Here is a 26,630-nt window from a genome sequence, read left to right as displayed (position 1 = left end):
TAAGGGAGTGAAAAACGTTTTATGTATTTGTATGATTATATTATTACATTTTCATATACTACATAAAATTCTCTTTTGCAATCAGTACATCTATTAATAAAGTGTAGAAATTAAAGAAAACTGGAAATGTTGAACTGGGAATTCAGCTTGCTAGGTGTTCAGCAGCATACTCTGGTTGGCAGCCCTGTAATTCAGGGGTTTAAATCCCATTTTTCTGTACGATAAAGGTATATAATGATAGATTCTCATAGTATCTTTTCATTATGAGTACCCTCAAGTACTTTACCATTTTATAATCCTGTACAAATTGTAAAGGATATACATTGTTTGGTCTCTCCTGTAGTGAGATTGACAAACATAACCTGTTTACAATTTTCTTTGTATATACATACAATTTTGCTAACATAATCCCATTAAAACAGTGAACCCTAGTGAATCTACATCACAATTAAGACCAGTCTCAGTATAAATGCAATTACTAACAAAAGTATTATTATAAATAAAGTTACTTATAATGTCAAAATCATAAATTTATACCAGCAAACTATTATTTACTGCATAATGTTTATCTTACACAGATAATACTAGCATTACTTACATTTTTAATTCAAGGGTTATTATAGATTTAAAGATACAAACATACACATCTTACGCAGTGCTTACAATATATCTGGTAGAGAATATATGTTTTCGGTTTATAGACACTTGTTCTTAAAAGATTTTGCAAAAACATGGCACACATTTCATTCCAAGCTTAGAAAAAATGTTTATTTAGAAACACACATTATAATTACATGTAATCTCTCAACTGGGCTTCAAATAAAATTTTATAATGCTTATAACTGTAAAACCTAAGATTTGTAAATTTATATTTTACATATTATATAAAATGTTACAAAACATATTCTTTTTACTTCTTATCAAAAAGCTAATCCAGTTCTTTTAAACTACAACATGTAGAAAGGGATTTGGCTTTTACACCAAAAGGAGCTGCACAACAGAAAATCTATAGTGACTTATAATTAATATAGTAAAAAATCTCATAAGGCCTACAGGGTTCCTATTCTACACACATAAGAAAATCTACAGCATTATATAAATCATAAGATCGTTAATATAATGCATTTTCACCATAACTTTATTATGAAGTTACCATAACACATCAATATCCAATTTTCTTTAATTTAGAGTCTCAAAGATATGTTTGGAGTAAACATGAAGAATCTTGCTACTGTATGTTCCAGGTGAACCCTGGAACTAACAATTGACTACGGCAACTTGTGTTTCTATAGTAACATCATTATAATTTCAATTATTTAAGAAATCAATTAAAAGAACTAATAATATCAATTCATTCTTAATTTTAAATAATGACTTATAACACTTGAATTTATATCAGAATGTAACATCCCTTTTCTTAACATTTATTATCAATGGGTGTATCCTTTTGTTAAGCAACACTTCCTTCGAAAAAGGATTATAATAATTTCTCATATTTGAATATATGAGTAACTAATACCTCTGACAAATATCTTCAATATTCCACAGTATCATGCATAGTAAAGCAAAATTATGTAACTGTCCAATTATAAGCCAACTACTCTTTGGTCTACTAAACCAACAACACAAACAATGGTGGTCAAGTTTTGGACACTCATGCACATCTGTCATGTGCCTTTGTCAGCCAATCAATGTTTCTAAATAAGACACTATGTCACTTTTAAAAATGACATCTTGTATCATCCAATTCAAGTAAAATATTTATTTAGAAAATGTAAACTCAATTTGTAATATTTGCATAAAACAAATTTTCTGGATAATTCTGTTGAAATACCCATTTACTAAATTGTTATGTACTAATGAATTCAGTCATGATGAAGCATAATATGATTTACCCACTTTACCATGAAGAACAGGAACCCTTTGTTACAAAACAAACTCTAGTCACCTATTTCTTTCATGCAAAAGCATTATTTGTAACTACAGTTATGAAATATGCTGAATAATTTTATTAATCCCATTTATAAAATCTAATTACTGCACAACCTCAATAAATACAGTTCAAATACAAATGCTATGTAATCTAATTAACCCATCCCTATAATGCAAAATTATTAATAGTATTATAATTTTATTTAAAAACCTGAATTAATATTTGGTATGAGATTCACTATATAATCAACCTCAGTATTAAAGTCTATGTTCCACAATTTCAATATTTTTTCTTAAAAATTAAGTGCCATACAACTTATACAATAGTTTGCTAACAAGAACTGAAGGATCTGCATGGTAAATTATCTGAAGGTGGACACAGTTCCAATTTATTACATTTTCAGTTTGCCAACCCTGTTTTGTCAAAAGGACAACACCCCTTTGCCCTTAAAAGTTATTTCAAAATGCACTTTTGTACAAAATTCAGTTGACAGAGGCTAAACATTTTAATGGTTTCAGGTATGATCCGTAATTCCAAATGTCCCATGTACAAAAATTCTTCTAAATGTTTCAGAGTTAAAACACATTTCCTTCAGTAAAATAATTCTTTTTGTTAAATACTAGCAACACACGTCAATAATGCTACAAAATTTAAAAATATGCTTTTTCAGAACAAACATTGATATCATCATCAGTATTAATGTAACATGCCTTATATATTAGAATTATTTAACATCATACACAGAATACCTACGAGTTTGCAAGCAATTTACTAAAAATAAATTACATAGCACCTACTTGTTTAACAACACTGATCAAGTTCATACTCAAGTAACTTTGGGGCCTTCCACCAATCAGCAATGGCAACTAGAAACATTCTAATTCTGCTAAATACTTTACTAACCTTGTATGGGAATGGAAACAAATTTGAAAAATAATACAGAAGGCAAAAATAATACTTTACATTCACATACAACAGCACATACGAGGGCATTTTCATTCAGGTATAACAATTCTGTTAAACAGGAATGAGATCAAATTGTTTTACATTACCAACTGAGCACATTACTGTACAAAAATCTTCCTGAACCAACAAGTAACTGTTAGCTGTGTACCGTAAGAACTTGGTATTATGTGGACAAAGATTTGTATATAAGAAAACACAGCTCAATAAACTGAAAGTAAAGATAAAAAATGTTACAGAACAACGGATAAAAATGTGAATCCAAATTCTCTCAACGCTTATAATTTTAATAATAATCATACATGCAATTTATCTTAATTATATTTATATTACTACTGTTCTCATCTACATGGTGTAAAAAGGATGAAGGTCCACAACATTTTCCAAAATCAGAAACAATGTTTGAAATGCTGTTATCAGATTAAGTGAAATTTTAAATAATCTCCAGTCACCAGTCTGATTTATGGACAGTCCCCCTATCACGTAATCTTTAGAACAAATAGGAAAGCTGATATACTGCCTTATATATCTTCATAACCTGAACATCATCATAATCCACTAGAACACTAGTCTAAGGATCACAACATTTAGACTGCGGGTTGTATTATAAAGAACGTACACTTAAACCAGATGAAGAGTATTTTGCATTAAAAAATTAACACAACACTCTCATCACTCACTCCAAATGAACCTGAATAATACCAGTCATACTGCAGATGGTGTTAATCATCTCCATTCCCATGTCTGGCCAGACCAGCATTTCACTTGTTGTTATAGTGCTTAGAATAAAAAGTTATAAACATCAATAATTTTTTCCTTTTTCTCAGCACTTTACATTTTGAGGTAATCCATCCCCCTTTTAGGGTAGGCACAAATTTCACATGATAAAAACTTAAGATTGCATAATTTTGGTCTTAACATATTGCACATAGTATACTAAAAGTCAGAAACCACATGATTTTATTTAATAATCATCAATTTAACTATAGTGCAAGTCCTTGAAACAATGACATACAGTCTAATATACATGGAAAATAAATACTATGTTGTTAAGAATGGATAAAAATAACCATTTAAGTACAAATAATTTTGGTTTCATTGTTTCCTAGGTTATGATCTGTGTCATACACCCAGTTTTCTCAACATGGCAATCCAATCTCAGGAAATTTATTTTATTAGAATAATGCAAAGAAAAAAAATATAAAGGTGGCTGTCTTCTGGATTGTTGCACCATTGAGTCTGGTAGAAGTTTACAGACATTACAGAGGTGCCTGCTGTCTCCACCACCATGGTGATGGTAATAGAATCAACAAGCAGCTCTGAAATATTGGTAGACTTCTACTATACTACATGGCACAACCAAAAAGACAGCAGCCTTCATGCTCGTCATCACGAGAGCCTCAAACCTCACAAAACTGATATTATTTAGGCAATTTGATGTTCATCATTGATTTCAGCAGTGTATAGATAAACATTAAGTCTTAAGCAATGTTGTGGCGCAATTTTCACATGTGAATCTTGCAATGGTAGTTGCATGTGTCACTCACTTCATGCGGTAATTTAAATCCTTAAGTTCATTTTAGGGAAAGTATCAGTTTTCAAAACATCTGACTGTAACTCTATACTTACATGGACAGATCTCAAGACAAGACTTCATAACTAAGACACAATTAAAGATTTGGATACATTATTTTCACTCAACTGTAATTGGTTATACACACAATAATAAGATGAGGTAACGCCCATAATGGCTTTTTATTTCTTGAACAAAGAGGTTCACTGAACTTGCTAGCACAAAATCATCATGGTTCCTGAATATTAGCTGAATTTGTAAACACACTGGATTCTTGCTTTAGATATAAAACATTTTGTTATAGGTATTCTGATGTATCCTGTGAATCTGAATAAAGTAAAAAACAAACATATGCAACAAGGAAAACAATAAACAGACATTAACCAAGGATCTGTAACAAGCTTATGCTGAAGACATAGATAAGTCCTATGGTTACAAACTGCTGTTGAAGTGGATTCAATGATGAGAATCTCTGGCACGTGTCAATTCTGCTGGTTACTAACATTTACTTCAGTTGCTACTGTGTTGTATTTGTATGGCACATCTTAAAATTAAATCTTATTTATAAATTTGCATAACATTTGTTAATCAACGAGCCAATAAATTAAGTAAACTATTCAGTTTTAATATGAAAGTGGTGCTTTTAAGAACAAGATTAGAAATGTGAAATCCATGCCAAAGTACACAGAGTTTCCACACACATTAACACTCTCAATGCTGTGAATGCATATGTTATTGTTCGGATTGAGTTAATGATTTAAAATCTTATAGCAAATATTCTGAAAACCTTCCTAAATTAGTAACTAATTCTTCTATTTCCAGGGTACTGTGCAATAAGCGTGAATATTATTAAATCTACAGAATAAAATCCTACGAGTCAAATATATCTGATTACAATCACTACCCTCATGGACTTATACCTACGAGGTAATGTTGCTCATAAGTTAGCATTTAGGGCTTGTCTAATGATCATGTTATGTCATATGATTAAATCCAACTTGGGTCACAGTTCTTATTGGCTGTTTTTGTGTCATAATTTTATCAGTATCATTAAGGTCTATTATTATTTTTTCAAAGAATTTACCATGCTCACACTGTGTCTGCATTAAATCTGTCAGACACCTCAAGTTTCACATCATTACCATGTTTGTAAGGGTTTTTGGTGTCAGACCTACATTTCAGATGTACAAACACTATGTGAGATGATTAGCACTAAAGTGGTACAAGTCAACAAAGTTATAAAAACGAGTTCTCTTAGGTGTGTGGTTTCAATTCTTCACTGCAATAAATAAAAATAGATTTATACTACAAATAATAAAATCTCCTAGAAGGCACACCAAATTAACCAACATTTTTAATTTGTTATTAACAAGTAAAATAATTTAATAAAACATTACAAGAATTTGACTTATGTCACTTCTGCTCTAAAGGGTTAATATCATGCATAATTTGTAGGTCTGTGTATGATATATCGCAGTACCAAATTACATTTGACTAAGTCCAATGCTCCATTATTTATCGTGGTCAAACTGAAAGGAAAAGATAATTTCTACACAATGACCATGATGCTACCAATATATGCAACCAACACAACTTCTTGAAAGGCTGGATTCATTATCACCAGTATACAATCAAACCTGTTCTGATATACATGTACTGAAATAATGTAATACATGTAATTACATCCACCAAAACCTCATAGAGGAAAATTAAGGAAGAAAAAAATGGATATCAATTACATATTATTCCTTCAACACTTTGCAATGTATGGTAACTTATTAGCAAGACACATAAGCAGTAAACAAAGTTGTGTGTAATTTGTACTATTGTGGAGCATCACAAAATGTTACGATAATGATAACATTTTGTGCAGCAGATGAGTACATCGGACTAGAAAAGTGTGAGCATGAGAATGCAGATGCACTGAAAGATGAACGGCACATTCTACTGGCTTTGAAAGTTGATTTCCTGAGGAGGTTGGCTGTTCTCAACCAGCCACACAGAACCACTTGCAGCTTTCTGAAGAATGTGTATCAGGGCTCTGGCCACATGGTCTGGTCTGTACAAGGCAGAGAATCAGGGTTTTTGGTGTCAGACCTACATTTCAGATTTACTCATGTATTCTCACATAAGTTATATCTTGAGACCTCACATATAGTATAATTAATGTGAAACTGAATGACACTTGACCACACATTTGCAAGGCTGGAGGGGGGTTAGGTTTTAGTACTGTCACAAACAAAACTATTCTTTTTTCTCTCAGTCATTCTTCTGTAAGAAAATATTTAAGCTGATGGGATGGTTGCCTGACATCAATGCGAGCAGGTGCATGAACTCTTTAAATTTCATACCATTTGTGAACGCTGCACATTCGTTTCTACAACCATGAAAGCATATTACATCACTATAATAAACAAGTCCACAGAACATTCACATAGAAGTCAGTGAGTGATACCTGGCAATATGTTTCAATACTTACTTTTGTGGAATGCTGTTAGCCGTGTCACGCTGCCAAGCCTTCTCATATTCTGAAGACAGAAGCTGCTTTTTCACGTCTTGAATAAAGCCTGTTTCTGTTGCAGCAGGACAGAGTGCAATCACACGTACTCCTGTCATATTCACGTGATATGAGTCCTGGAACAGTGTCCTTGTATCAACAACAACTATGTTTTTTCTTGTTGTGTTTAATATTACAATTATATACTTTTATACTACAACAGACCCAACAGTATTTGACCACACAGGTTTTGTGAAGTTGGAATGGAATATTCCTTTGTTTACCCACTTGTTTTATATGATAAAAAGTTAGTCGATGGATGGATGCCTGATGTGTTACACCTTACCTACCTCATCCTCCTTCATTTGATCATTATAACAATATTTTTTAAAAGTACAAATCATGGAGCTCCCCATTATGCAATCTTATCCAGTGTCCTGTCACTTTATTCCTCCTCAGTACCCTGCTGTCAAATACCGATTCATTACATTTTTTGATAATAGACACGAAGACATTAGATACGGAACTGAATGGTAGCAAGCACACCTCAGATTGTAACACGATATTAAAATTAAGATGTAATGAAAGACAAAGATAACAGACATACTTACTCCATAGGCCCGTGTGAAACCAACAATTGCATGCTTGGTGGCAGTATAGATGGGAATGCTGACATATGGATGCAAGCTCACATTGGAACCTGTATTTATAACTGTTCCTCCATGACCACCCCTGTCCTTTCCCATAAATCTCAGTGCTAGCAGTGTGCCACGGATTATACCATTCTGTAAATTGTGCAATGCACTCACAGTCTTAACAAGAAACCAACAATTTCTAATTGTGCCATAAAAATACTAGTTATAAACCAAAATTTACTAGAAAACAAAACTGTTAAGTGATTTGTAGAAATAAAATCTTCAAACATTCAACATCATCATCATACTAACCATGCTGTGGTAATATCTCCAGTTAAAAACAAGGCCATAAGGTTTATCATCAGATGCAAGGAGCACAAAGCAAATTGAAGGATGTAACATATTCATTATTTGATTTTAATATTTCAGGTAAAGTTTTCATATGTGTTTTATAAAATATCTGTCGAGTCTGTTAAATGGCTGAAAGATTTAAATTTAATTTCTTGGCCCTTGATTTAGATTAGATTATGTCAAATTAGGTTTCATGTGCTCTGCACATTCCAGATCAGATTGTGGAACAAGTGAGTGTAAAAAGAATCATACAATAAAATCAATGCGCAATATAAAAAACCATAATAAACACCATGGATAATAACATTTTTTATATATAAAATTTGAACTGTTATTCAAATTAATTCATAAGTTATACAGCATTTAAGATAATGGATGTTTTGGATTTATCTTTCACACCCACAGAACTCTGTTGGTTAACAATCATGTTTAACATCAAGAATAACTAAAAACATTTCCTTTATATTGTCCAAATTAGTTACAAATAAAAAGTACTGGATGGTTACTACATGTTGGTAAAATTAATATCTGCGAGTCATTTACTTCTATTACAGATAACACATACTTCAGACATGAACAAAAATGATTTCAGGCTGCACTTTCTAAACAGCCCCTGTCACTGTCTTCAGTTACCTATGTGAACACTATACATATTTGTAGCATTTCACAGACTCATATTAGTGTGCACAACATCAAAACACACAAAACTGGGCAAAATTAATATTTATTTACACAACTTAAATTATGATTCTACTTACCAAGTTAATATCTACTTCAAGCTCCCAGAAGCGGTCATTCATAATGCCAGCATTATTGATGACAATATCAAGACTACCAAATACTGACACTGTTGTTTGGAATGATTCTGAAAACAATACCATTGAAGTTTTTTAATATTAACTTTTCAGTATTTATTGTTTTATCGTATTTTCATGACAGCCCAATTGTTATATTGAGGACATACCTTCATATTGTGGATAATCTGTGACATCACACTGGCAAAAGATTACCTTATCTTTACCATATTTTGCTGACAACTGCTGAACTAACTGCTCTCCGGCTTCTGTGTTGATATCACAAACTGAAACCTGCAGCACCGAGGGGCGTGGTCAAATACAAATATCCATTCAAAAGTGAGAGAAGAAATTTGAGAAAAAAATCAAATTGCATCAGAAAAGGAGCTTATGATTATGTGAATCATGTGGTCATTAAGTCAATGTGTATGCACCAACTTTATTTTATGCCACAATGTGACAATGTTGTAAACAAAACGTATGCAACTAAATAAAGTGCAAGATTTAATAGGCAATTGTTGGAAATTGAAATTAATAAATGAAACATCGCATATGCACATATTAAATAAAAATTTACATGTGTCATGCAAGGTATTTTGAGGGATGGGTATGCCTCCTTACCTTTGCCCCATGTTTCAGAAGTTCTTCACAATAGGCTCGACCAATACCTGCTGCACCGCCTGTCACTAGCACAATCTTTCCCTTTAAATCCATGACTAGTACGACTTACTCGCCTGAAGAAAAATTCATACTTTACTTACACATTTCATAAGCTTTCACCCTCCCGAAGCCAAAAATAATCTACCACTGCTGCCACCTACGAGGGGTGATCCGGGTTGAGTCATTCGGCATCATACCATAGATACTACAAGGAATGATATATTGACGGTGCATATGTTTAAGCCCTTCACTTTCTCTGGGATTTATAGCGAGATTGTCACCATCAAGAAGAAACGTTTCATCGTAAATAAATTACTAGCAATAATAAAGTAATGAAGTCCTACCTCCCCATTCACACAAGCCCTTTCACGGGTCTACACCATATCGGAGATTGCGCACGAGTTTTGGTGAGCGTCCTTGATCACAGGTGTCCCTGGGCGATTCTTGATCAAGATCACCCATCACCTGCATAATCATGATCTAAGAAACAAAACAATGCAACTGACGACTGGATGGAGCCGGAGTTAGCAGAAATATTTAATTCGAAATGTAAAAGTAAATAAATAAAAAAACTCCCCCCCCCCCACACAATCAAACGTACCTTCGTAATACACAGGGCATTTTCACTATTCTGCACACAAGATTAAAGGCCATGGAAAAGGTCGTATAAATAGGAATCAATGAAATGTGTCAGAGCCCTCTGGATTGGTGCATGCAAGAGTGAAATAATATCACAATTTTGTATATGTCTGTAAATATTGCAATTTATAAATCAAGAATTTATTATTTAAACCGGCCTTCCATATGTCACTTTTTTGCTGCATTTCGTTTTAGAGAATTTGCCGATGTGAACATACAGGTCGTGATTATTTAATGTGGCAAAATTAAATTTTCGAATTATTAAATACATCGAAATATTGAATAACCTGAATAATTGTATGTAGTAATCGAATTTATCATCGACTGGTTTCCATTTGGATATTTAGTATTTGAATTACGTCAAATAGAGATAACTAAAATGCAGCTCTGTTATGCTATGCAGAGTTTATATTACATCCTTCATCCCTTCTCTAAAGTATTTCCATAAATTAAAATGTACATAGATGACTGTGTAACAATCTAGTCTCTGCGTAGGTCCAACATTTTTTTAAGTAATTAAATTTCGATACCACAATAACAAAACACAGACTGAATGAGCTGGCTGGCTTCAAACACTTGCTCAAAATATTCCTACTTCTGTAAAAGAATAGTTTCGCTTCAAAATGGACAGTGATCAGTTCTCTTTCCTTCACATATACTCTCCTTATTCAGCATTACTTTTCTTTCAACTTGATTGACCATTTCAATCCCCTAGAAAACTACAATATAAAAATGCAACTTATAGAAAAGATTAAGAGAATTATAAAATAATTCCATAAATTGAAGTACAAAATTATTATTCTCATCCTTATCCTTATTATTATTAAAATGTTATAGAAATTATCACAAAAAATATACTGTGGTATGAAATAAATAACAGTGTTTGCTTGACAAATATTTTGAGCCATTCGTTTATTAGTTGAGAGTTTTATGTACAAAGAACATGCTCATAGTTAGTTAAACACATTTCATTCCATTGATTTACATTTAATGGGGTTAACATTTGTTTCACTGTATACACAAATAGCAAATTACATTCCACACTTCATGGTACTTGGTGGTTAGACAAATTATTCTGCTGTAGTATGGTGTCTCTACATCTGAATGGATATTGATGTTCAAGGAAATGACTCAAAGATAGTGCTGTCTACTGAAGTTCAGTGTTTTAACTCATGAAGCATTTGCTTTTTCCTAGATGAAATGTGGATGTATAGTTAACTACCAATGACTGAATACTGTTTGAAGATGAACTCTTAGTAAGTACAAGAGAGCTTCATTACATTTTAGAAAGGAAAACATACATTGCCTAGAGTCCATTTTCATTGGGTAAAGTAAGACAATCTACAACAATATTCCCATATAGTCGAACAACATTAGGCATTGTGCAGATATTTATTTATGAGACAACCTTTGCAGCATTATTTTTCTCTCACATATTGATGTTATTAACATCTGTTTACCTTTAAACAAACAAAGTTTTGTTGTATTTTCTTCAATGCCTTGTATGCCACTTAAGAATATACATACATATTTATCCATTAGTTCAGCTTTGGAACTGACAAGAATCCTGTGCTGGATTGCTTCCACTATTTACCATTATTGACTGGCTCATCTTAAGAGAATACTAAGTATCTATAAGCATACATAAGAAATATGAAATTATTTTAAAAAAAATTAAAATTTTCCACATATACATTATTTGCATCTTGGCATTCTGAATGTTCTTAACTGTTGTGAATAGCTTTGATGAAAATGTTAATGCCTTATTCACAAAAAAAAAGGCCAGGAAATATTTACAGTTCTGGTGTGTTAGTCAGAATCAAACACATGTAGGGCCTTCACATAAAGTGTCCATTATTGTTATCTAATTTTAAACAACTGGAATATATTTATAAATTATGGTGAAATTCCTGAATATTAAACTTCATGACAGCAGTTCAATCATACTCAAGTTGTTACATGCCAATGTGTGGATGGACAGAAGAAGCATGTTGAAGCTTATAGGTACATTTTTGTAACGTTCACTTCCTAACACACCTAAAAACTGGAGTACACTGCAGTCCAGTTTATATGGTTTTCACTATTACTATCACAAAACAACGTAAACATGAAATTTAAATATTAATATAGTTTTTTGCCCTATTGCTTCATTTGTTTATCAATGATTGTTGAGAGTATAGTATACTTTGACTTTCTGTTTATAAATATATACGCACGCGCGTGTGTGTGTGTGTACATACTACTAAATATGTATATAAAGTGTATGTCAAGAAATGTAGCCTTAAGGATGTTGGTAATAGCAGTTCTCACATTGGAGAACTACCTTATTATTTTCAAAAAGTAACACAGCAATGTAAAAACCTGATTTTGAAACAGATTTTGTTTATACACACTATTAATGATATAAAAGTGAACTGTGTAAAATACAATTGACTAGGATACTTCCAAAGAAGTGTTAATCACACTTCACTTAGTCAGTTCTCTTCTACTGGCAGGTGTTGTGGTTAAAAGTGTTAATAATGTATAAATAGGCCTGCAGAAGAAACCTGAATTTCTTCATAATCTGATGTTTGAAGTTGTCAGTATCTATAAAGTAAAGTTTGTGTACAAATAAAATTTGTCTGTTATCTATATAAGCAAAATTTGTAAATATAACCACAATTAACTTTTACATGAAATATGCCTCCATGCAAAAAATACTCTATAAAAAGCTGCCAGGTAAACCAACTAGAATATGAAAGTGCCAATCAGAAACAGTGTTAAGATCCAAAGCACAGGACTCCTGTTTAGGTATCAGAACAGAATCCATTTCCCACAAACAGAAGAGCAATGGAACATAAACAACAGACATGTACAATAATTTGTGACATACACATTGTAATAATAAGAGTATAGAAATCACAGTACAGTTATGATCAAATGTGTTATACCACAGAAAAATAGGCCGTATCAGTCATAGCAAGGTGTACACCCCAGAAAAAGTCTTATTACAATATTTATTATTATATACATTAGAATATTCAGTTGTGTCAAAACTGTATCACATCAGTCTTTGCACAATAATTAATTACTTGGTATTATTACAAAAGATGCTACCCCACTGCTGTGAGAGGAATTGGGCAATATAGTATTTTCAGGACTTGCCAAATGAGTTGCAATTATCTATATCATTCAATGCTTCTGTTTAGTTATTATCGAGGCTTATATCTAATGGCAGCTCATAATAAAAAGGTATTATATTTGTATGTAATATACAGGAATACATTTTCCTGAATAGCAATTAGAGGTGAATAGAGTTGAGGAAGGCAAAATGTAAAAATAATAAATTTTGTGTAAACTAAGATGTTACTATGATAAAGAGAAGAATTTATATCTCAGGCCAGGCTTTCATTATACAATGTTCAGCATTGTGTTTGTAACAGATAAAGGTATATTCTGTAAGCTGGTTATTACATTTAATAGTTAGAGGTTCTTAATATTTGTATCCCCATGACCAAAAACATTTTCTTTAAACTAATTAATAACATTTGAATATAATAGTTTTCAAAGTGATGTAACAAAATGTTACTGACCACCTTCCTTGACTGTTTTTTATGAGTTTCAAAGGACAATCCAGGTAGAATCTGGGATAAGAGCTTCAAGATGCTGTCTGATTCCCATTTCTCATCATTACACTGAAGAATTGCTTTGAAAGTTTCAATAAATTTGAATTTATTGCAAGAAGTGAGTATATTCTCACAGTGTAAATTATACTCTGTATAGATAAGAATTGTCAGGTTACAGAACTGAGTGATGGGAATTCTCCCATTGCAAATATGTGTTGTATGTCTGGGCAAAGAACTGACTTGGCCTTGAACCTATGACATCATACTGAATGCTGTTCTAAAAAATTGCTCATTCCTAAAAATCTTCTCACTGTTATATCAATCTGAATGACATTTGAAACTATGGGTGTGTTACCAGTGACCCAACAAATATACTAAATTCTGTACAGAGCATCAAATGCTAAAAATGCAAGAATTATATGAAAATCAAGAGTTCTGTGCTCACATCTGAATCCTGGAATAGATGGCCTTAAGCCACCTTGTGATTACTTTACATAAAAAATGTAAGCAACTTTAACAAAATATATTTATCTGAAGAAACATAAGACATGCCCATTCCTTCTCAAAAACAGTGAAGTATTACAAAATTGTACCCTTGTTTGCTGCAGATTTTTATTTACCATCATACTGTTAAGATCAAGGAACATACGTACACACAGATTTCTAAGCGCTTATTGCTTTCCCACAAATGCCCTTACATAATTTACTTTTATTGTGATTACCATATATTATATAGGGTTTTGGGACAACCAGAATTCCCTAAGCAATTGTTAATAAATATTAAGAAATATTTTACTGTAGTGGGGAAGAAAAATATATATTGTTAATGACGTAAGATAATGGTGAGTTCACATTCTATCAAAATGTTTGCATACATTTTGATACAAAGCAGTGGCTTAGGAAGCTACACCAGCTCTTTAACCATGCTATTATCTACAGGTGAATGTTATCTACTAAACTTCTGTTACATAACAACAGTCGGATGTGGGAGGGGAAACTATATTCTTGTATGTTCCATTTGTGGCATGATTTCCACTCAACTTGTGGTAACAAATTGATGATAAGCTTCTAAGGGATGGCCAAGCAATATTGTCAGTTGATAATTATTTGATGTGCATTGATGTAATAAGTTGTTTGTGCTGTTTGCTTATTACAAATTACATGAACTATACCTTAAAGTATTAATTTTACATTTAAAAATGGAATGAAATTATACCTCTGAGAATAATTCTGATTAATTTATCTAGTTAGACCAGAGTACAGTGGTTTTAAAACACACCTGTAAATCAAAGATACACAACTTGTTTTGTTTTATAAATAATGATAGGCTTATAAGCAGAAATAAGTAGAATGTGACTGAAACATACAATTCCTTGTTAAAATTAAAGTAGTATGTTAATTTCAAGGAGAATCACAACACCAAGTTATTTAGCCTTAAAGGATTACCATTTATACTTTACAGGTTTTTATGATGGTTGCTGGAAACCATTATAATAGCAGCAGATGGAGGCTAAATGTGCCTCTGAAATGTTGGTAATGTCCTACAAGGCTATATGCCATCATAATCCAAAAGATCATAGTCGACAATTTCACTGCTGTGAGAACTTCATATCTAAAATGTAACACATTGGTTTTATGTTCTCCCAGGGCCTGAGTTATTGTTTCATGTTAGGTTATGCAAATCACAGTCAACATATGCCACACATTTGGACAGATCTGTGTATATTGCTCTAATTTTTAATATAATTCTATTAAGAAACAGAAGTGAGTTACTTTTATGCTGTCACTATGATCTAAATTAACCGATTTTTCAATATGGTAAGTTTGTATTTTGATGTAAGCCACTTCAGATGAACTGTTTAATATGACTGGATTTGCATCAAATTGATTTTACATATTGCTGAACTGGTTTAAATTATTTGTAGCATAAATAAATGTAATTAGTTGCAAAAATAATTTTACCTGCAATATGTTTACTGTTACCCATGATATATTTGGTCTTGACTATCATCTTACTATGTATTGTGCTGCATTCTGAGTTTCAATGAGTTATGGTTTTAGAAACAGTGATCTGGTCTTTGATATTAAATTCTATTAAATCAGGGTAGGTCTGGACTGAGAAGTATGTTCAGTGACATTATATTACAGTTAGGCTTTATCATCTTAAATACTACAAGCTAACAACAGGAACTATCAGTTACAACATCACTAATAACACTGATAATATTATGCAATTTAACCTGTTCACGAAGATTAAGAAAAATGGATTGTCTTCTCAGCTGAACAGCCTACAGTACAATAGTCATAATAATGTTATATTTATTCTACATTAGAACAAGAATATAAATTGACCTTAATTCCAGCTATAACCTCTCCACTGTTACTTCCAACATCATACTCTGTCTAATTATATTCAGTTATCACCTAAGAGAGTTGAAAATAATCCAGAATTGTTTTTCTTCTGAATTAATGACAGTAGTCAGTTCCTCATATGTAATTTAAACAGCTATGTCAGTAGGAAGTTATAACTACTACTCTTACAGTCATGTAAACAATGACTTTAGAAGTAAAGCAGTCCAGTTTTAAAGGCATGAATTTGACTTGCTAAGTGACATGTTTGAAGTAATAATTAGATAAAGCACTTACTATTTCGTGGTTTTGTGTTAAAGAGTGCTATTTTCTTCCAGAAGCACATTAACAAATTGCTATAAAGAAGGGAAGAACTGTATCCACATTAAATTTAGGCCTTACAGCTCCAAGTTATGGAATTATATACCAACTCTTTAGCAATATGATTGTTGTAATTTAATTCAGCCAATTTTGACAGTATTATCAGTTTACAACAGGAAAATTGGAAGTGATTTTTCAATAGCAGTAATTAGTAAATAGTGTTTGAACAGAAGAGACATTTAATGGAGGGCCAATAGGGGCTTATAGAAATAGACCAATCTGTTGTCCACAAGCACAAACGTGGCATATTAACACACCTATGACTCCAATGTGCTTTTTGACCTAGTAGTAAATTGTAATAAAGTAAAGTTTTGTATACAATAGATGGCCACACTGGTTGCCATAGTGTTTATAAACTCCTACACACTTTCCAAGCTGACAGTAATACCCATGCACACATAGAAATCCATGATGGTCCACATGCAGACGGAGCAGCCCATGGCTTGCGGTGGACAACGCAAACCACGAGAGACTTCGGTCATTAGACAGTGCTGTAACACAAGAATCCCTCCACCTTGAATAGAATGATGACATGACCGAGAGCATATGGGATAATAGACCAGTTCATATGCAACATAATCCACAAAGTGTGGTTTATAAACATGATATGAAGGAGCAGGATACCATCTTTATGCACAATGTTTTGTGACAACACATTGTTATATGAACTATATGGATTTTATGGACTGATTTTAATACGCCACACCACTGATGATGACCTCATGAGATTGAAACAATGTGTTTTAAAGTGGAAACAGTTGGTTTCTATATGTGTTTTTTATATATAGAAATTTGATACTACACGGTATGCAAGGTTTTATGATTGTCAAAGAATAGCCGACTTTCTTTATGGAACCCAAAGGTTTATCACTGTGTTCACAAAAAACCTGCCACTGGACTCTATCCTGTCCTAGCTGCATGCAGTTTGCTCCATTAGTTTGATGACTAAAACTTCTAAACATTCTGTGAATGTGGTGTATATTTATGAGAAACTGCTGATTCATGTTATGTAGTGGCATGTATCAGAGGTCATATATTTATAATGTATGTGTTTTTGTGTTTGTTAGAATAAAATAATTAATATGTATTCTGCCGCTTACCCAATAAAAATATCCGTTGACAATTAACATAATTGTACATGTACAGCCTCAGCACAGACCAACTGGCAAGCAGTGTTTCTGTCAAGAACTTTCACTATACCAGATGACAGAATTGTAAATTAGATGGTGTTCAATCCACTGCCTTGATAAAAAGTGCAAAATTGGCTGAATATTAATATTTATTATTAAGAGCTATAATATGAAGCAGACTTATGTGAACGAGAAACATGTTTATGTGTCCACTGCTATCTCTCCAGCAGTGACCTGTCTATAGTTATATTTCATGATTATAAGACTGTAACTCTAGTGTCTATCATTGTTTGTAATATAACAGCATGGAAGCTTTTCAGAAATAACTTTTAATAATCACATATCTTGCTGCTTTTCTAAAACAAGATTTCTGTACATACTTAAATCTAAATAGTTTATAATGTAAGAATGGATTAGGCAACTGATTGTAATATGTGCATTTTTCAGAGCTGAGAAACATGAAACATTGTCTACAGAATAAGTTACCACAAATTTATTTCAGTATGACATTAGTTTGTTTAGATATGGGGAATGTGCAGAACACACAACATTTCCTTTTTGCATTAAATCTAAATGCAACAAGATTATTTTTCAGAAGATTGTCATAGTACGAAGTAGTAAGTATCATAACTTGTTTACGGTACAAACAATGTGTGGAATATGAATTTATTTATAGATAGGGGTTTTATGATTGTAACATCAACAACATTAATCAAGCTAATAAGACAATGATATGGCTGTAGAGCAGATGTCTGTGTCCAAATTTGACACAATTTTACATATAATACAATATTCAGGAAACTTCTTCCTCTCCATCACATACTGAATCACTAGTCTACATTTTGATTTCCCTCTTTGTCTTATAAATTAATTACACAGAATCTCTTATTTTAGTACAGTATGTCATAGGAATCTAAACATACATCCTCTGGGCTTAAATCTCTATGACATTTTACATATGAATTTATGTTAAAAATAAAAAGTTTATTCATTTTACAGTAAAGTTTGGATGAAACCACAGATATCCCTTTATACAAATCTACAGTGTATACCAATTACAACAAATGCTTAATTAACAATATCAATTAGAGTAATCAATAGAAAGCCAAATTTTTATTATTGTTGGTTTTGCAAGACTGGCCATACACCCCATTAAAATCATTCTAATTCTTTATTGTGATACCAAAGTCCCTGAATCAATATTTTCATCTGTGATATGAAATTCAATACTGGGAAATGTACATTACTGGTACACACAAAAATCTCTAAAACCCCAAATTACATTCATGTTTCCAATATTTAATGTACATAACTACACTTTATGGTAAACTATGCTTGATACATACAAAAAATATTGTGGAACTTGCCTTCTTACTTAATCTTGCTGGTGGAATAAATATTTTGATGAACATCTGAAACTTGTGACAGTTTGAGGCTGAACTATTAACTATAGCTCAGTAATTGATAATATATGCATCATTCTCAGCTACCAAATTTGCAATGAGCACACACATTAGTATATAACACCCAGAAATATGTGTACGTTCATAGTTTAAACTAAAATATGAAACCTTTTCTCACTGGCATTAACAAACCTTTGTGAAGATGAAATAAAAAAGATCTTTCATAACTGAAGCAGGCCCTGAACACATGCCAGATTAGTTACTACAAAGCGACATCTCAACATAGTTTTATGTGGCACAAGAACAGGAAATGCCATTTACAAGTTAGAATGAACATGATATTCATTTGGAAGGTTGTGCCACTACAGTGTGGCCAAACATTAATCAGTATCACTCACCTTGTATTAATCTGGTTTACCTTGTTGTGGAGAGAAAAGTTATTTTGATTGTCCATAGTTGACTTGGTCAACTACCGCTAGAAGAAGGAAAGGCTTACTTGGAGCAGAGGTTGCACCTTTCAATTATATCTCAGACAACATTTATATGCACCACAAATACATATTTACAACTAATTAACAGCAATCCATTTCAGTTTGACCAATGGGTACCAGCCCAATGTAATTACTTCTGTTACTGACTCAAATGACAACAGAAAGTATAGCTAAGAAACAGTACAATTATTAAACATTTAGGCAAAACCAGACATGTTGTGATTGAACAGCTAAAAGGGCATTGTTTAACTTCCACTTAAAACATATTGTTGTTGGATCATGATCTTCCGAAGATGGAGGTGAGATATTTCACCGAAACATCTATAATCACCTTTAAGACCACATGGCATCACATCCCACAACACTGAGGTTAACATCTTCACTGCCATGAACATATTAATACATGAAATGACTGGCATAATCATTGAGAAGTTCAGAGAATAACCAAAATATAAATAGCTCCTGAAAATGATATGTTATTAAATTTGAAACAAAATTCAAATATTAATTTGCAGATTATCACTAACAGCAACTGTTAACAATTAAATCTCTTTCATTAAATGCTGCAGTATACATTTATTGACTTATGATATCACATTAACTGATAAGTGGTTCTGTGATATTTTGGAGATGACCTGCAGTCTCACCCTTCTCATAGTTCTTTTCAGGTATAAAAAATCTTTATGTAACTGGCTGTAGCTCATGGTTCTATAAATCTGTCATGGGAACCTAAAATATCCCAAGCCAACCCTATTTAAAAAAAATGTTGCTGATAATACATTTCATCTTGGTCCCTGCCTTCAGAAAGATAGCATGATTACAATATATTTTAAAAATAATACAGCAATTTCCAGATGTTGCTATTATTATATGTTAATGTATTAAATATGAAAACTATCAATCTGCCTTTTGTAGATACAATGTATATTGGCAAATATAACAGCTTGTCTTTCCTAAGATTTTTAATATTGTTAAATTCACAATATAGTAATATTTCAAAATATTAATTACCTTTGTCAGATGATTACAATGAACCATAGGATCACAAATACAAAATATGTAAATTTCTAATTTGAACTATTTTTTTAATTGCTACTCAATTATTGAATCAAATCTACAAGAAACACAGTAGTTTGAATAAGAATTTGTTACTATGTCCAGCTTAAGTATTGCCTACAACAATATACTTTACTGTAAAAAGTAAAACGGGTTATTAACAAAGCAACACTGCCATGATTAACCTCAGCACAACTCAGCCTATTTTATAGTTTTTCTATACTTTGGTTAATCCAGTGCTATATAAACTATGCCATCCATAGTTTAAGCTGTTCATTCAGAAGCTCCCAGAAACACATAAGAGATGTAGCTCTTGAATTTGATCTGTCTGGTTTTTCCAAGTGAGCTGAAATACATATCAGCATCAGTAAGTGAGAACAAAACAAGGGTTCCAGCCCATTTCAGTCCTCACTGACACAAGGAAAGTCATGAAGTAGACAGTAGTAACTGGTGGAATATGTCATGGGGAGTCATTTGAGTCAGAACCAAGGCTGTGAATGGGGAAAAGTGGATACCAGCCTGTAGTGAGGTGGGTCAGTTGGATTTTGTCCAGTGCAACTTCTGCACCACCAAGTCCCTGATTGTGTTCAAAGCCTTTCTGTCGTTCCCAGAGCATAACAAGCAATGATCGGCCCAAAACATCACAGGCTGAGTACCGTAGTGTCTGGTGGTACTGAGGGTCACTACTGTGTCTCACAACTCTTGTTTTTCTCTTCTGTAACCATCGATCACCATCTCGGAGGTATGTCTTCACATACGTGTCTGTACCAACAGAAACAAATTTTAATTATGGGCATGAGAAGGGAAACTCATGCTAATGAATTTCGTTAGCACTAACAGAAGTGCCAGATTTACTAAAAGTAACGTAACATTAGTCCACTTTTATTTTTAATATAAGAGGTCATGACTGTTTGTAAAGCTCATAAACATGGTTTTAAAAAGAGCTGAGATAGTTCAGTCAGTAATGTAACTGGCTATAGTACAACTGGCTAGAGTTCATTTCCTAGCAGAGTCTTTCTCTTGGTTACAACATCTGAACTGATCACTTACCTCCATATAGCATTAAGGTCTAGAATGCATTAGTCTCTTATATCCATGCTCCTACACATCATCACATAGTGCTGAGGAACAGTGATGTCATCTTCAAGCTTCATGTGTATTAAATAACAATTTTAAGATCATTTTCTATTGGAAACAGTAGTTTTGATCTCAAATTACTACATGTGGCCTCAGAGATCAATAACATGTTTAAATAACCACATTACTGATAGCATAGAATGTTAATTCTTAAAACACATGTTCTCCAAAATGCTTTTTATGACTACGTTTGCACTTCCAGTAGCTTTAGTCTCATGCTACTACATGCAGCAGATACTCCTTGAACTCTTTGAGAAGCTAATAATTGCTCAGTTAGTCAATAAATTCTCAATCTTTCATGGAACCCAATCTACCATATGTATATTATAAGGGTTTCCTATATGCAAGCGTGTGATATTCAGCCCTGAAAATGGCAAATATTTTCCTCCCATCAAGGTCCAAGTGTTTTCCAAGTGGTCTCTTCCCTTCAGTAATTGATATGAGCCGCAAATTTTCCCACAGGAAACCCTAGAATGCACATGACCTGCATGTTTTTTGTAATACACCAGCTAGTCAGACCCGAAACTGCTTACTCCGTATCATTCCCAACTCATCATTTTAACCATGGCACTCTGTACTAAGCATTATCATCAGTTATTACAGTGTTGTAAAATAACCATTTAGGGATTTTTATAAACACATCTTTACCTGGCATGCTCTCTCGTGCTTCGCAGGCAATGTTACGAGCACACACAACTTCTACCTCGAGCTGTCCTTTAGCCATTAGGAGACCAAGCTTGATTTCTCCGTAATGGCCTGTTGTGAGGCGATAGCCACGTGGGTGAATCTGACCTGGACCCAGTGTCACTTCTGGTAATAGCTTCACATCATCATCATCAAGAACAACAGCTGTAGTCATTGCTCTGCTGAAATCCAGTACAAATTTCCCACTTTCCCATTACAATTCATGCCAGTCATTTTGATGTTTTGTCACATTAGTTCAACTCTACAATAATTCTGACCATTATTTTGGCAATTTCTATTGTGGTCAGTGTGAAAGAGGATAAGTAAAGAGGTTCTTCTAGCTATTGGCTTCCTTATTCATTAGTGTATGTATTCCATCAGAGTAAACCTTCCCCTTCTTGTCAAAATTTCAGTAGTAGTTCTTTGTAGCTTAACCATATGCATATTCAAAGAGAAATTTATAGCAACACACATTTGCTGTTATTTCAGTTCATTAAACAAGAGAATGATACAGTCTTCAGCCAAGAATTTTAATTAATAGAACAGAAATATGTTTCTGGCTCATGAATAAGTCATTGCTTACCCTGTCTTATCCTCGTCATCTGACGGAGTACTGCAACTAATTCCTTGTTTCTCTGGTAGATCTAACATTGATTCTCTCCTGTCCTTGTGCCCTGAAGCAAACCGGAACAATCAGAGACACACAAAGTAAGCCGCACTTCCTCCAATCAACAGAGGTTTACATTCATTGATGTAGTTTCATGATAACTGCACTTCCATGCTATATGGCACACTGATTATAACATAATATGGATTCTGAGAAGACAGGCAATGTCTGGGGGGGGTATGCATAGAATTTTTCATGCATGTTGCTTTACATCTATGTTCCAAATTTGCCTTTATGACTTAGTGTTTTCATTTAGGGATCATTTTGTTGAATTTTCTTAAAAAAAGAATTATTATATAATTAAACTGCTTATTTATTACACAGTGTTACAAATGCATATTCTTGTCAACAGGTGTTCTAGATTTTACTGTCATGGGGCCACAGAATGATCACTTTATTTATAAAACAGTTGCCAAGCGGTGACATAGGTACGGATGTAGATGAATATGCATCGAATGGTTGCCATGCAACAGACCAACAGTTGAGACAGATCACTATTACACTGTAAAATCAATTAACGCTAAGAAATAAGACCAGAGACAGAGAAATGGATAAAACCCGATGAAAGGAATTTATGCATGTTGTGTGTGTGTACATCTCCATAAGGCGTGTCTTAAAGTGAAGGTTGTATTAATCTGCATCACTGCAACAAAATATATGGATCTAAGTTAGTAGTGTTCTATAGATTTGTTTCCTTGTTTGAACATGAATAAATTTTTTCACTTAAAACAAACCACAGATAAACAGAGACAGATAACAATTCATTTTCGTATTGCCATGTACTTCTGTGGCACCACAATGTGCGTTTGATTTGCCATTTAGAATAGAAGTGCAGTACGTCCGAGTAAGCTGGTTTATATTACTGACTCCACCACAAACAAATATCAGTGTCACAATTGATTGATTGTGTATATGTTACTGTTTCCATCAGTGTGTATTATGTGGCCTACTAGATTTGATATTATGTAATAAAGAATCAAAATTGTAATGACTTAATAAATTTATCACTGAAGGCATATTTATTTCTAATACAAGGTATTGGTTTTTTGAAGTAAGTAATAAAATATACAAATCTAAAACTGTCACTGTTTTTTGTAGTAACATATAAGTATATGTCACAAAGAGAGAATTAGTTAATTTTGTAGACGAAACATCAGCTGTGCAATAGAAAATATATCTGAAGTAGGTAGTGATAAATGCATGTTAATACATTTTTAACACCACCATTTGTTTACATAGAAACAACTGTGCAAAAAGTAAAGGACAGAATATTGCTTTCTCGTTTATTTCAACCTCATACACTTGTATGCCAGTGACTGCAACAAAATTCTCTACCTCAGCTAATTATTAATTGAAGTTACCTCTTTGCGGGTAGAAGCAAAGCGATTTAGTTCTAAGGCACTGTGCATTTCATTTGTTTAACAAAAGAGCACAAGGAAAGTAAAATTATAACACTCAAATGTTACAAACTGATATTATTATTACACTATCAATATACATACAATAATTATAAGGATTTGAAACGAGACACATATAGGGCTATGTTATTGAATTTTATATTCTGAAATACACAGCTTATCATATGGAGGCAAGACGACAATTTTAAATAACACAGAACATGTTCAAGGGATTTAGAAATAATGTAATTTATCATAAAGTAGCTTCATGTTCAAACATAGTATCAACATATTCTGAGTTTACAAACTTGAATATGCTTGATTACTTCATGTTATTGTCATTGAGAAATTAAATTATCTTGGTAAAGAGGTGACATGTTTAAGTTAGCACTGATACAAGAGGAGAAAAGGATAAATTCTTGCTATTGTGTGATCATTGTGAATCATGTTTCTTAACATATTTGAAACAGTAAAATTCTATGAAACAAAAGTCTGACATATTAATAGTGTGAATGATTGATTTTAAAAGTTTAACAATTTGGAAGAGCTAAAAATGTGTGCATGAAGACGCATCTGCATTCAAAAGAATAATATTCATTGTTTATATTGAAACTCTTGTATGCTGAACAAATCTGTATCGCCTTGTCTCTATCAGCGTGAAGACACATAGCATGATTCTTGCCACATCACTGGAGGTGAGTTTATCACATTGGACTTCTTAAAATTAATTACAGTTACATTCATTTGTACTAAAATATAAAGGGTTTTAAGAATAAAGAACTTTATATTATAATTAAGTTATTAATTTTATTGTTCTGTTATATGGTCCAATCAGCAGTGCCATTTCGACACCCTCTTTTGCCTACTAGGAAATGATTCCCAGAACTGATTATTCCAGGAATCTTGGGCAAAACTGATAAAAAAAGAAAAATAGCCAGTGTCATAATAGTCTTAATGATAGACAGTAATTACAACAGACTTCAAACTAAGAGCCACTTTTTTAAGAAGTTAATGTGTCGTTTCTTCATAGATGTTGGATGTTCTTCCAGTGATGCTTTGAATAATCATAGAGATGTAATGTTTTGTGTGTAATACAAAGGAAAAACCTTACAGAAAGTATACATGAAAGTGTATATGGATGTCAATTTGTGTGACTACTGGTACTTACAAATACCTACACTAATTTTAAATGAGCAGGACTTTGCATAAGCACAGTTCACAGGGACAGACAGGGCACTAAAAGGGCTGTCAATTGCAAGGGAATGAATGCCACTCATAACAAAAGAACAGTTGAGACAACAAGAGGGAAAACTGCAGAAAAAAATAACACTATAGAAGAAATGAGCTAGAATCTTACCGTCGTTTGGTTTGTTTTTCGGAACTGTTTATACTTTGTCCGCTGTGTAAGAGAAAAGTTGGAGAAAGAAGAGAAATTGGATTATATTCAAGTCAAGTGAAGCGAAAGACAGAGCCATAAAGAGTAGTAGGTTCTGCCATTCTAATGAGAAATGTAAAAGTAACGTAAAGCAGGAACTGGTCATCGTATTTTGATCTTGACCAAGAAGTCTCAAGATAGTTTAGCATAGCAACAGAGAGGACACTGTTTATACCAGTGGTCAGCTACGTAAACATTTTTGATGTTCCTAGAAGGTTTGTGAGATAAACAGAAATATTTCAGAAAATATATGAAGACATAAAATTTTAATTGTAATCCATCATCATCATCAGAACTGTTTAGAATTGAAATATATGAAGGATCATCAATGACTCCAAATTGTGCTTTTTGTTCATACATGTATTAAAAATATGTGACATACCAGTGAAAGTCAAGTCACATTATATAATTTTATTTTCACTGTTCTGCTTTCACTTTAACAACATGTATTTAACCTACTTTGATATAAAAGAAGAACACAATTCTGGCCGCTTGTTAAGCGGTGAGTATGAAGATTTCCGTCTTCTGGGTTGACCTCTGCAACGTTGGTTAACATCGACCAGACTACACAGTGCAACAACCCAGAAGACGGAAATCTTCAATATGTTTACTGTTTGACATCCTTGAAAGTTACCTCTATCTTCTTAAATTCAGTAATATTATACTTACAAAGACACCTTTAGTTCATCTTTTAACTTAATACAGATCTGTTAATAGATATCTATTAGTTCAAAACCACACGAGTGCCAGAAATATCAAAGTCGAGTTTTAGCAATCAGAAAAATAATTTATTTTATGGTATACAGATCGTGCCTATCAAATGCATTTTGTGAGAAGCGAAAAATACTCT

The 26,630-nt window shown here is 32.8% G+C and overlaps 2 protein-coding genes and 1 long non-coding RNA gene across 5 annotated transcripts in view; 1 reads left to right on the top strand and 2 right to left on the bottom strand.

Annotated features, from left to right (window-relative positions):
* On the bottom strand, positions 1 to 9,844 carry LOC110834461 (15-hydroxyprostaglandin dehydrogenase [NAD(+)]). 2 transcript variants are annotated; one of them, XM_022073638.2, is made up of 7 exons: positions 9,751 to 9,844; positions 9,368 to 9,480; positions 8,917 to 9,040; positions 8,711 to 8,817; positions 7,578 to 7,751; positions 6,949 to 7,103; positions 1 to 6,528 (listed from the first exon to the last, which is right to left on the bottom strand). In XM_022073638.2, the coding sequence occupies exons 2-7, from the start codon at positions 9,458 to 9,460 to the stop codon at positions 6,414 to 6,416; spliced, it is 768 nt and encodes a 255-aa protein (XP_021929330.1). In that variant the 5' UTR covers positions 9,461 to 9,480; positions 9,751 to 9,844; the 3' UTR covers positions 1 to 6,413. The 2 variants fall into 2 exon arrangements, with proteins under 2 accessions (XP_021929330.1, XP_021929329.1); XM_022073637.2 differs by lacking the exon at positions 9,751 to 9,844 and having other exon boundaries at positions 9,368 to 9,726.
* Positions 5,306 to 25,142, top strand: LOC110834464 (uncharacterized). 2 transcript variants are annotated; one of them, XR_002544599.2, is made up of 3 exons: positions 5,321 to 5,396; positions 21,072 to 21,202; positions 22,272 to 25,142. It is a non-coding gene; the product is annotated as an uncharacterized LOC110834464 (long non-coding RNA). The 2 variants fall into 2 exon arrangements; XR_015535463.1 differs by lacking the exon at positions 21,072 to 21,202 and having other exon boundaries at positions 5,306 to 5,396.
* Fife (regulating synaptic membrane exocytosis protein fife) overlaps positions 10,928 to 26,630 on the bottom strand; it is a 121,422-nt gene continuing 105,719 nt past the window's right edge. The window contains exons 23-25 of the mRNA XM_087350209.1: positions 22,865 to 22,955; positions 22,246 to 22,463; positions 10,928 to 21,222 (exon numbers count right to left, since the gene is read on the bottom strand). Coding sequence (XP_087206335.1) covers positions 20,921 to 21,222; positions 22,246 to 22,463; positions 22,865 to 22,955 — 611 coding nt within the window. The 3' untranslated portion in view covers positions 10,928 to 20,920. The remainder of the gene's footprint in view (positions 21,223 to 22,245; positions 22,464 to 22,864; positions 22,956 to 26,630) is intronic.

This window comes from Zootermopsis nevadensis, unplaced genomic scaffold, assembly GCF_977971745.1.
Source record: "Zootermopsis nevadensis isolate Lab colony 2312 unplaced genomic scaffold, Znev_1.0 Znev_ptg000017l, whole genome shotgun sequence".
NCBI classification, from domain to species: Eukaryota; Metazoa; Arthropoda; class Insecta; order Blattodea; family Termopsidae; genus Zootermopsis; species Zootermopsis nevadensis.
The sequence above is the reverse complement of the archived record's forward strand: the minus strand, read 5'-3'. Positions and strand labels throughout refer to the sequence as shown.